General features: G+C 38.9%; 1 protein-coding gene across 1 annotated transcript in view; it reads left to right on the top strand.

Moving 5' to 3' along the window:
• The window catches only part of WDR64 (WD repeat domain 64), a 124,979-nt gene that overhangs the window by 51,916 nt on the left and 60,670 nt on the right, over positions 1-12,393 (top strand). The window contains exon 11 of the mRNA XM_065935640.1: positions 9,273-9,399. Within this exon, the coding sequence (XP_065791712.1) occupies positions 9,273-9,399 (127 nt within the window). The remainder of the gene's footprint in view (positions 1-9,272; positions 9,400-12,393) is intronic.

Here is a 12,393-nt window from a genome sequence, read left to right as displayed (position 1 = left end):
AGGTTGAAGAGGGAGGGGATTTATGTATACCTATGACTGATTCAGCTTCCCTGGTGGCTCAGACGGTTAAGTGTCTGCCTACAATGTGGGAGACCTGGGTTCGATCCCTGGCTGGGGAAGATCCTCTGGAGAAGGAAATTGCAACCCACTTCATTACTTTTGCCTGGAAAATCCCATGGGAGGAGCCTGGTAGGCTACAGTCCATGGGGTCACAAAGAGTCGGACACGACTGTGACTTTACTTTACTTACTTACTATGACTGATTCCTGTTGAGGTTTGACAAAAAGCAACAAAATTCTGTAAAGCAATTATCCTTCAATTAATAAATAAATAAATTAAAACAAACAAAAAAAGTTCAGGCCACTCATGTCCAGAGGTGAAGAGACAGCAGAGACAAGCTTTCCAGTTTCATTTAGATGTAGTGAGTGTATTCAGAGATGTTCTTTCAAGCACCCTAGCAGCTCTACTTGGGCAAAGTATTTAATATCTTTCCCCTCAATTTCTTTGTCTGTAAATTGTAGTGGTGCTTAGCTCACAAGACTGCTATAGAGAGATCATTCATTTAGTTATTCAGCAAGTATTTCTTTCTTGAGTGTCCTGTCTGTTTCAGGTACTGTTCTGGGTTCTGGAGACAGAAAACTGAACCAGGCAGTCAGGGCCCTTTCCACAGGAAGCTTATATTCTAGGGGAAGAGGGAGACAAGCAAAATAACAAACACATAAGAAAACAGAATGATGACTATTACAATGAATAGAAAATACAACAATGTGATATGATTGAGTATCACCTCTGAAGAGGTGACATAAACGTTGAAACCTGGATGGCCAGAGGAACCAGCCCCATGAAGATCTTGGAAAGGAGCAGTTTAGACGCAAAGAATGGCAATCCAGGCACACACATATTTTTGCTTAAGCTAGCTTCCTCTTCTCCTTCTCCGTCTCCTTCCCCTCCCCCTTTCTCCTTCTTCTTCTCAGCAAAAATCATAGATAGGTTTTACACATTTAACATTCCTACATATTACTTCATATAAATTAGCTTTCATCACATTGAGGTTTAATAAATCACCATGGGTAGTCATATGCCTACTCTGTGCCTTTTTCTAAGCACTTAAAGTAGATTTTCATCCTTCCTCTGAGATTTGCAGACTTTCCACCAGGATATTATTTTCTTCTGCAACTGGTAAAATTCTTTTTCTAGTTGCAGAGCTCAAGTATTTAATAGCAATGCCACATCTATTGCTCCCGAAGAACTGAAAAACATTGAAAAATAGAGAGAAATATAAATTCCAGTTGCTTTTATTTTATTAACAAAAACAAGAATAATGGTTGACAGGTGATGCTAGTGGTAAAGAACCCTCCTGCCAATGCAGGAGCCATAAGAGGCGCAGGTTCGATCCCTGGGTTGGGAAGATCCCCTGGAGAAGGGTATGGCAACCCACTCCAGTATTCTTGACTGGAGAATCCCGTGGACAGGAGTCTGGCGGGCTGTAGTTCATAGGGTCACAAAGAGTCGGACACAACTGAATCAACTTAGCATGCATGCAATCTTCCCAAGCACAACTCTATAGTTATCAATGGTTATTTTTCTGAGGAGAAGACATGCTTTTATGATTTATAACAGATGAAAATGATGTTTAAACACTGTTATTTTCTTAAATTTTCACTTTGGAAAGTGATATGAAAGGACCCAAGAAAAGGTAAAGCTTAACTAGGCTGTGAGTATGGCTTAGAGCAAGAACAATGTCCTGAAACCAAGTGCCAAGTGGATAACTCCTAGTAAGTCAGAGGTTTGCCCATCTGGCCTGCTGCTCACCTGGACTTCATCTTATCCATGACTATGTCTAAGATAATGTCCTAAGTGAAGATTTTTTCCTGCCCTGTCTCAATTCCAGGCACATGGCTTAGCACATGGCCTCTGAAATCAGGTAAACCTAAATTTAAGTTCTGGCTCTAATAATTTATGACCTTGGGTGAGCCATTTGAGAAAGTTGAGGAGGATAATAGAATACAGGCAGACTTTGTGTTATTGTGCTCTGTTTTATTACACTTCAAGGAAGCTGAGGTTTTTACAAAGTAAAGGTTTGCCACAACCCTGAGTTGAACAAGTCTATCGCCACCATTCTTCCAATGGCATTTGCTCACTTTGTGTCTCTGTGTCAAATTTTAGTAACTCTTGGAATATTCCAAGCTTTTCCACAATTAACACTGTATTAGTTATAGTGATCAGTGACCTTTGACGTTACTATTGTAATTGTTTTGGGGCACCATACACCATGCCCATATAATCGATAGATACTGTTTGTGTTCTGACTACTCCACCAACTGGCGGTTCCCCCGTATCTCTCCTCTTTGGCCTCCCTCTTCCCTGAGATACAACAATTGAAAATAGAGAGTTAATAACACCACATCGTCCCCTAAGTGTTCAAGTGAAAAGAAGAGTGGCACGCTGAGGAAAGATGTGTCAGGCATCTGTACTTAAAAAGGGCCCTTGTGCCAAAAATGTTAGACTCATGGGGGCTACACAAGGATGGTCTCACATGAAAGCAGCCCTTCAAGATGACAGTGGTAACTGTCAAAACTCATAGATAAATATAAGTAAAATGAAGAAGCACAGGAACCTCTCTCAGTTAAAAGATCAAGAGAATTCCCATGAAAGAACAAACAATGAAACAGACCTATCTAGCCTACTAGATCCCAAGATAATAAAACTACTGAAGAAATTAAGAAAGGCTATTGATAGAAATGCCTAACAGTATTAAAAAAAAAAAACCAAGAAACTACAAAGAAGAGCCAATTAAAATTAGAAAAAAAATAATTTGCCAAGATGAAAACTGAGCTAAAAAGCCATAAGTAGTAAATTGAATGATGCAGCGAGAAGAGTACATGATCTGGTTCAGGAAGGAGGGGACATATGTATATTTATAGCTGATTCATGTTGTATGGCAGAAACCAATACAACATTATAAAGCAATTATCCTCAAATTAAAGATAATTTTAAATGAAAAGACAGCCCACATAATGAGAGAAAATATTTGCAAACATAGTGACTGGCAAGGGGTTAACCACCAAAATATACAAATAGTTTATGCAGTTCAGTATGAAAAAAAAACAATTAAAGAATGTGAGGAAGATCTAAATAGACATTTCTGCAAAGAAAACATACAGCTGGCCAACAAGCATGTGAAAAGATGCTCAACATCACTAATTATTAGGGAAATGCAGATCAAATCTATAATGAGATATCAGCTTACACCAATCAGAATGGCCACCATCAACATATCTATAACAATAAACACTGGAAAGGGTATGTGGAAAAGGGAACCTTAACTGTTGGTGAAAATGTAAATTGGTGCTACCACTCTAAAAAAAAAGTAGGGAGGTTTCTTAAAAAATTAGAAATAGAGTTACTATATGATCAGCAATCCCATACCTGAGCATATATCTGGCAAGGACAAAAACTATTTCGAAAAGATACATGCACCCCAATGTTCCTCGCAGAAATATTTACAGTAGCCAAGACATGGTAGCAACCTAAATGTCCATTGACAAAAGAATGGAGAGAGAAGATGTGGTTATATAAAATGGAATATTGCTCAACCATAAAAAGAACAAAATAATGCCATCTGCAGCAACATGGATACACCTAGAGATCATCATACTAAGTGAAGGAAGACAGAGGACGAATATCATATGATATTGCTTATATGTGAAGTCTTTAAAAAATGGTATCAGTGAACTTATTTGTAAAACAGAATAGAGTCACAGATGTAGAAAACAAACCTATGGGTCACCAGTGGGGAAAGAAGGAACAGTAAATTGGGAGATTGGGATTGACATAAATATACTATTATAAATAAAGCAGATAACTAATAAGCACCTACCGTATAGCAGAGGGAACTCTACTCAACACTCTGTATGGCCTACATGGGAAAAGAATCTAAAATATGTATTTGCTTAGCTTATTCACTTTTTAAAACGGTGGAAAAAAATAAGACAAAATAATGACTTTTTTAAAAAATAAATCTTTTAAAACTCAAGTTCATAAAGATATCCTCCTCTAAACTTTTCTAAAAATAGGTTTCTTTTTAATATTTAGGAGCACGATGTCTGCATATGTGTGTGTGTATCCATATGCTTGCTACTCCATATCTCCTCACATAGGCACGTAGGCCTCAGCTCAGAAATAGATCCAGTCCCTGAACCAGAGGTTGCTTTGGTTTAGTTCCTTCTCAGTCTCCTTTTCCTGAACCAGGAGACCTGCTCTGGGCACTGCCATGGAGTGGTGAGAGTGCTTGGGTCCTGTCTGCCCTGCCAGAGCTGCTCCCCTGCTGGCACTCTGCCCCAGACAGTGCCCAGGCTCTGGTTGGAGCCCACTCATTGCTTTGTATGCCTCTCTTAGTTGGATCTATTCAGTTCAGTTCAGTTCAATCACTCAGTCATGTCCGACTCTTTCTGACCCCATGGACTGCAGCACACCAGGCTTCCCTGTCCATCACCAACTCCCGTAGCTTGCTCAAACTCATGTCCATTGAGTCCATGATGCCATCCAACCAACTCATCCTCCGTCATACCCTTCTCCTCCTACTTTCATTCTTTCCCAGCATCAGGGTCTTTTCCAATGAGTTAGTTCTTCACATCAAGTGGCCAAAGTATTGGAGTTTCAGCTTCAAAGTCAGTCCTTCCAATGAATATTCAGGACTGATTTCCTTTATGATTGACTGGTTTGATCTCCTTGCAGTGTAAGGGACTCTCAAGAGTCTTCACCAGCACCACAGTTCAAAAGCATCAATTCTTCAGCACTCAGCTTTCTTTTTTTTTTTTAATTTATTTTTATTTATTTATTTTTTTATTTTTCAGTGGGTTTTGTCATACATTGATATGAATCAGCCATAGAGTTACACGTATTCCCCATCCCAGTCCCCCATCCCACTTCCCTCTCCACCCGATTCCTCTGGGTCTTCCCAGCCCACCAGGCCCAAGCACTTGACTCATGCATCCCACCTGGGCTGGTGGTCTGTTTCACCACAGATAATATACATGCTGTTCTTTCGAAACATCCAACCCTCACCTTCTCCCACAGAGTTCAAAAGTCTGTTCTGTACTTCTGCGTCTCTTCTTCTGCCCTGCATATAGGGCCATCGTTACCATCTTTCTAAATTCCATATATATGTGTTAAGTCTACAAGCAATAAATGCTGGAGAGGGTGTGGAGAAAAGGGAACCCTCTTACACTGTTGGTGGGAATGCAAACTAGTACAGCCACTATGGAAAACAGTGTGGAGGTTTCTTAAAAAACTGGAAATGGAACTACCATATGACCCAGCAATACCACTTCTGGACATACACACTGAGGAATCCAGATCTGAAAGAGACACATGCACCCCAATGTTCATCGCAGCACTGTTTATAATAGCCAGGACATGGAAGCAACCTAGATGCCCATCAGCAGATGAATGGATAAGGAAGCTGTGGTACATATACACCAAGGAATATTACTCAGCCATTAAAAAGAATTCATTTGAATCAGTTCTAATGAGATGGATGAAACTGGAGCCCATTATACAGAGTGAAGTAAGCCAGAGAGATAAAGAACATTACAGTATACTAACACTCAGCTTTCTTTATGGTCCAACTCTCACATCCATACATGACTACTGGAAAAACTGCAACTTTCACTAGATAGACCTTTGTCGGCAAAGTAATGTCTCTGCTTTTTAATATGCTATCTAGATTGGTCATAACTTTTCTTACAAGGAGCAAGTGTCTTTTAATTTCATGGCTACAGTCACCATCTGCAGTGATTTTGGAGCCCAAGAAAATAAAGTCTCACTGTTTTCATTGTTTCCGCATCTATTTGCCATGAAATGATGGGACCAGATGCCATGATCTTCATTTTTTGAATGTTGAGTTTTAAGCCAGTTTTTTCACTCTCCTCTTTCACTTTTATCAAGAGGCTCTTCAATTCCTCTTTGTTTTCTGCCATAAGAATGATGTCATCTGCATATTTGAGGTTATTGATATCTCTCCTGGCAATCTTGATTCCAGATTGTGCTTCATCCAACCCGGCATTTTGCATGATGTACTCTGCATAGAAGTTAAGTAAGCAGAGTGACAATATACACCCTTGACTACTCCTTTCCCAATTTTGAACCAGTCTGTTGTTCCATGTTTGCTTCTAAGTGTTGCTTCTTGACCTCCATGCAGGTTTCTCAGGAGGCAAATCAGGTGGTCTGGTATTCCCAACTCTTGAAGAATTTTCCACAGTTTGTTGTGATCCACACAACCAAAGGCTTTGGCATAGTCATTAGAGCAGAAATAGATGTTTTTCTGGAATTCTCTTGCTTTTTCGATGATCCAATGGATGTTGGCAATTTGATCTGTGGTTCCTCTGCCTTTTCTAAAACCAGCTTGAACATCTGGAAGTTCTCAGTTCAGGCACTGTTGAAGCCTTGCTTGGAGAATTTTGAGCATTACTTTGCTAGCATGTGAGATGAGTGAAATTGTGTGGTAGTTTGAACATTCTTTGGCATTTCTTTTCTTAGGGATTGGAATGAAAACTGACCTTTTCCAGTCCTGTGGCCACTGCTGAGTTTTCCAAATTTGCTGGCATATTGAGTGCAGCACTTTAACAGCATCATTTTTGACTTGAAATAATTCAGCTGGAATTCAATCACCTCCTCTAGCTATTTTGGATCTATAGAGATCCAGATCTATATATAGATCCAAGATCTATATCTTGATTTGAAGCCTTGTTTCTTTCTGCTTTCTCTTTTTAACTTTACTATCTCTCTGTATTTGGAGAAGAAATGGTGCATCAAGGCACCATACTACAAGTTCATTGCACTGTTCTGACCTGAACTAGCTCTTTTCTAAAAAAATACTTTTTATTTTATATTGGAGTGTAGCCTGTTAACAATGTTGTGATAGTTTCAGGTGGACAACAAAGGGACTCAGCCATACATATGCATGTATCCATTCTCCCATAAATTCCCCTCCTACCCAGGCTGCCACGTAACATTGTCAGCTCTAACTCTGATAATCATTATGACAGACTTAAAGGAAGACAGCAGTTAGCTAGATAGATAAGAGTGAGGAGAGGAAACAGTAGATGATAGCAAGAGTATGTGTGAATGTGCAGAGACAACAGAGAAAAAGAGATTTTTGAAACTGGAAGCAGTTTGGTATGACAGTAGCTAGAACAACCTAAGGGGAGAGGGCAGCAGAAAAACGTAGAGGAGAGATGCAACATAATGAGGAAGGGTTTTGTGCTTTCTGCCAGCCCAACAATCACCACTTCCCTAAAAACACACAAAAGAAGTAGAAAATAGAATCACTGTCCAGAAAGCATCACAGGTTTCAAAAGATATTCGCATCGATTCACTGAGGTGGAGAGTGCTGGTGTTATTATGTCCATTCTAGAAACGAGAATACGGTGGCTTAAGAAATTTAAATGATGGACTAGAACTGAAACCCAAAGCCTCTTTTGCTTCATCCTTTGCTCTTTCCATGGGCTTCCCTTCTGGCTTAGTTGGTAAAGAATCCACCTGCATTTGGGAGACCTGGGTTTGATTCTTGGGTTGGGAAAATCCCCTGGAGAAGGGAAAGGCTACCCACTCCAGTATTCTGGACTGGAGAATTCCATGGACTGTATAATCCATGGGGTTGCAAAGAGTTGGACATGACAGCAACTTTCACTTGCACTTTGTTCTTTCCACCAACCACAGTTGAGAGCACATACACAAACAGTAAAAAGATCACCAACCATAAAGCATCTCAAACAAAACAATAGAACTGGAAACAAAACAGAGATAAAATTCTTTGACACTCCTTGATTTCACTGTTAGATTCTTCCCCTACTTGTCTCTCTGAACCTAATTCATAAATAGGCTCTGAACCTAACTTCATAAATTGTCCTAATGGACTACTCTACTCTGTCATGCAAACAGTGATAAGTTTCAATATTGTAGCTACTCCCCAAACTTACATTTTTACTAGCACAAAGGAAGTAACAACTCCCAGTTGCACAGGTTCTGAGTTATAGTGACCTGTAGAGGGTATACATGTGAGCAAAAGCTCCTGATCACATGATTTTGACATTTTTATGTTCCTGCATATAAGTACCAACCTGCCTTCACAATAGTGAAGTTTGAACTCAATAATACCTCTGTTAACAAAACTACTTATCAAATCTTTATATGTATAAAATTATCACTCATTTATTCAACGAATTTATTTATTTACTTATTTATTCCAATTTAGTAAGTACTATATAATATAGCAATAGGTAATGTATTTAATAATGACTTATGACATAAAAATATTACTTAATGCTGAGGCATGCTAGGACTTGTAATCCTTGATCAAATCACTTTTCTTCCCTGAAATTTAATCACAGTATAGTTTTCTGAAAAAGAAAAAAAAGAATAATGAAGAATACTAAGACTAGCTGTTTCAAGTGACAAAGTAAACTTGACCTAGTTTTGCTGAATTTGTACTTCATTGTTCTATTATATTATCCCAAGTTCTATCTTAGTAACTAACCTAAGTCTCTTTCCTTCCTCAAAGGAGAGCACTAATAATGTATTTCCCTATAGTCTTTCTCCTCCAGGGCATTGTCGGGACCCAGGGATTGAACCTGCATCTCTTAGGTCTCCTGCATTAGCAGATGGTTTTTTTGTTTGGTTGGTTGTTTTTTTTTTTTGTTTGTTTGTTTTTTTACTACTAGCACCACCTGGGAAGTCTCTCCTATATCTACACCATCCCTAAAAACTGATTTCTGTAATTCTTCATTCCTGGATAGGAACCGGAAGGTTCTTAGAAACCTCATATAGTAAGACGTTCTCATCTTAGTCATCAAAGAGCAGTTTGAAACCCTCCACCTGAACTATGCTGTGTCTCTATTTTCTAATCTACAGTGTAAAGAGAAATGTGGCTTCAGATAAACTGTTAGTCATAACTAGCCCTTTATCATTCCTCCAGATTCTTAAAGGATAATAAATTCTATGTCTTTCCCCTATCTTTTTTAAGGACAGAAAAAATGTAGTTACTATTGGCAAACTTTTACTCGTTGCTTTTATTTTCTTCTGACATTAATGAATAACAATTGAATCAAGAGCCAAATTAAAGTTTAGCGAATGAGTGCTCATCGTACAAATCATCCTTTCCTGCAAGTTTTTAAGAGCATATTGCAAATTCTGAAGATAGTTCACCTCAATAGCTTTGAGTAGGGAAAGTAAAGTAGAAAAATGGTGACCCATGTTCTTTATCCCTCCAGGTTTTCAGAGTATGGGATATACAGACTCTTTCACTATTACAAGTGTTCCATGATAGCCAGGGAGGACCAGGAGACATGCAGATTTACTGTATGATATTTGATTCCAGTCATCGCGTGCTTATTACAGGTAAGTGCACTCAATTAAGGGGCTTCCCAGGTGGCACTAGTGGTAAGGAACCCACCCTCCAATCCAGGAGACATAAAAGACATGGGTTCTATCCCTGGGTTGGGAAGATCTCCTGGAGGAGGGCATGGCAACCCAATCCAGTATATTCTTGCCTGGAGAATCCCATGGACAGAGGAGACTGCCGGACTATGGTCCACAGGGTCATGAAGAATTGGACACAACTGAAGCGACTTAGCATGCCTGCACCCAGTTAATGACAAATAAAATCTTGATTTTTTTAAAAATCTTTTTTTTAAACTAGCACTTGATCACTGACCGGAAGAAAAACAAAACTAGATGGGGAATTTATAAACTGTGATTCCTCACAATAGATAACTGAATTCAATTCTATTTTTCTATAGCTTTCTATTTTTCTACAGCTTGGTGGATGAGGTCTTGAACCGAGGATGCCAAGTGGTGGCGTTAAAGCTGCTGCTACACATAGGGCAAATCCAGCTCTGCATTGAGTGTTGGAGCAGGAACATGATCCATCTTAGCACGGCTGCACCAGTGTGCTGAGTCAGCGCCCCTTTTCTTCAGGGAGGCTTTGGCCCCATGAACTCTGGTGCTGAGACAGTTACTCAGTGGGTAGGGTGTTGACCCTCCCACCTGCCTTTGCTTCTAGACAAAGACCAGTGAAGAGAGAGGATAGGGTTCTGAATGACAGAGCCACCCACACTGATGCTGACAGATTTTTTTTCTCCTTTTCCTGCTGCCCCTGATAAACATGCTTACTAAAGAGACAAAAGACCCTGTTAGGCATTTGGGTTGAACGTTACTCACATGCATATCCTCAGAAGAAGCTTTAGAAGAAATGAACAGTATTAACAATAGTTCCTCCTTCTGTAACACCAGCCCAGATTGCATTTCCTATTGACCACCTTCTCTGAGTTCCTGTGGGATTAATAGGGCAGAGAATGATTGGTGCTATGACTGCCGGTGGAGAATATGAACTATTTTTAACTTTTAGGTGTTTTCTGGATTAGAAGTGAACTAGAACTTCATGTTTGATGGATAATTTTCTACCTTCTAAAACAGAAATTAACTCTAGTTGTAAGCACCCCTCATCTATACTATCTCCTCTAAGAATAACATAAAAACAACTACAAACAAGTTTTTTCTTAGTGCCCCAACTTGCATGTTTGATTTACTAGGCTCAGCATTTCCATCCCATTTATCATCAGAGTAACTAAAGCCTCAAATATCAAGGCAAAAGCAAAAACACAGAAGACAACCATAAGATCAAAATTTCTTCCTAACTTTATGTAGTTTGGATAATACTCTTACAACAATATAGAGCTCTGTATATTGCTTAATCTCTAAAATCACATACACTGACTACAACCATCAGTGTGATATCAGAATTGCATGAAGCTTAGCTCTCAGACTTTAATTTGTGCTTTTGTTCAAATGAAGCAGCCATAGTAATCTTATAAACCCCAGGGACAGCAACACCACATTATAGAATATGCTGTTGTTACTGCCACCGTTGTTGTTTTTGTTACTCTAATAAGAAAACTACCATTTGATTAGTTCTTTCACAAAGTGCTTTCATGGACTTTATTTCATTTGATCTGCACAACCACCACTGAGGTAGGAATTATTGTTCATCTTATTTTATAAATGATAAAACTAAATATTAAATATTTCAGCTGACTAGTATAAGGATATTAGTTGAGATATACAGGTGGGATTCAGTACCAAAGTTTCTGACTCCTGGATCTACTTTCTTTCTCTGTATTGCTTTGTTTCTATACTGCTAAATTGCGTATCTAGCCAAACATGGAGTGGATTGCCATTTATTTATAAGCATATCTAGCTTTGCTGTCAGTTCAGATAAAATCCATTACAGTCAGTAGAATATGAAGGCGCTCCATGTATTGTTTGATTATCTGGTTACCACGTCCCTCTCAGATTTCCCTGTTGTATTTGAATTGAGAAATACTACCAGAAGAGCTTCCTCCATTCTCTTTACACATGAGTAGACTTTATCTTAGAATTCAAACACTTTAGGAAAGTGTTCAGTAACTCTTGCTGAAAATTTTGCTGCAATTGAGATTTCTATGGAGAGACTTGAGAAAAAGAAGGGCCAGCCTTTGGTAGCTTAATCTCCACACCAATAAATGAGGGAAGAAGTTTCATTTCTGTTTGAACTGTGGAATGGTTTGAGATCCTTATGTATATTTCTAGACATTACACTAAAACAGAATACATAGTTGATTTTGAGAGTTAAATCATACTTGCAGTTTATAGGATTACTGTAAAAGCAAACCAAATGCCCTGATGAATGGACAAGGAAGTTGTGGTACATGTACACAATGAAATATTACTCAGCTGTAAAAAGGAATGCACTTGAGTCAGTTCTAATGAGGTGGATGAACCTACAGTCTATTACACAGAGTGAAGTAAGTCAAAAAGAGAAAGACAAATGCTGTATATTAATGCTAATGTATGGAATCTAGGAAGATGGTATTGATGATCCTACATACAGGGCAGCAAAGAAGACACAGACGTAAAGAACAGACTTCTGGACTCAGTGGGAGGAGAGGGTGGGATGATTTGAGAGAACAGCATGGAGACATATACATTACCATATGTAAAATAGATAACCAGTGTGAGGTCAATGCATGAAGCAGGACACTCAAAGCAGGTGCTCTGTGACAATCTAGAGGGATAGGATGGGGAGGGAGGTGGGAGGGAGTGTTCAGGATGAGGGGGACACATGTGTATCTGTGGCTGATTCATGTTGATGTATGGCAAAAACCATCACAATATTGTCATTGTTCTCCAATTAAAATAAACACATAAATTTTAAAAATGCAAGTAAGAAATACCTGCTCTCCTTCTAGTTCACTATGGTAATTTGCAAATTAATCTTGTTTAATATTGTTGTGAGCACTGGCTTGCAATCATTTTCAGGCACTACCTTTAATAAGACCATGCTTTGTTGTTGCT

Source organism: Muntiacus reevesi, chromosome 5 (assembly GCF_963930625.1).
Source record: "Muntiacus reevesi chromosome 5, mMunRee1.1, whole genome shotgun sequence".
Lineage (NCBI taxonomy): Eukaryota > Metazoa > Chordata > Mammalia > Artiodactyla > Cervidae > Muntiacus > Muntiacus reevesi.
Note: the sequence above shows the minus strand (reverse complement) of the source record. Positions and strands in the feature narration are given on the sequence as shown.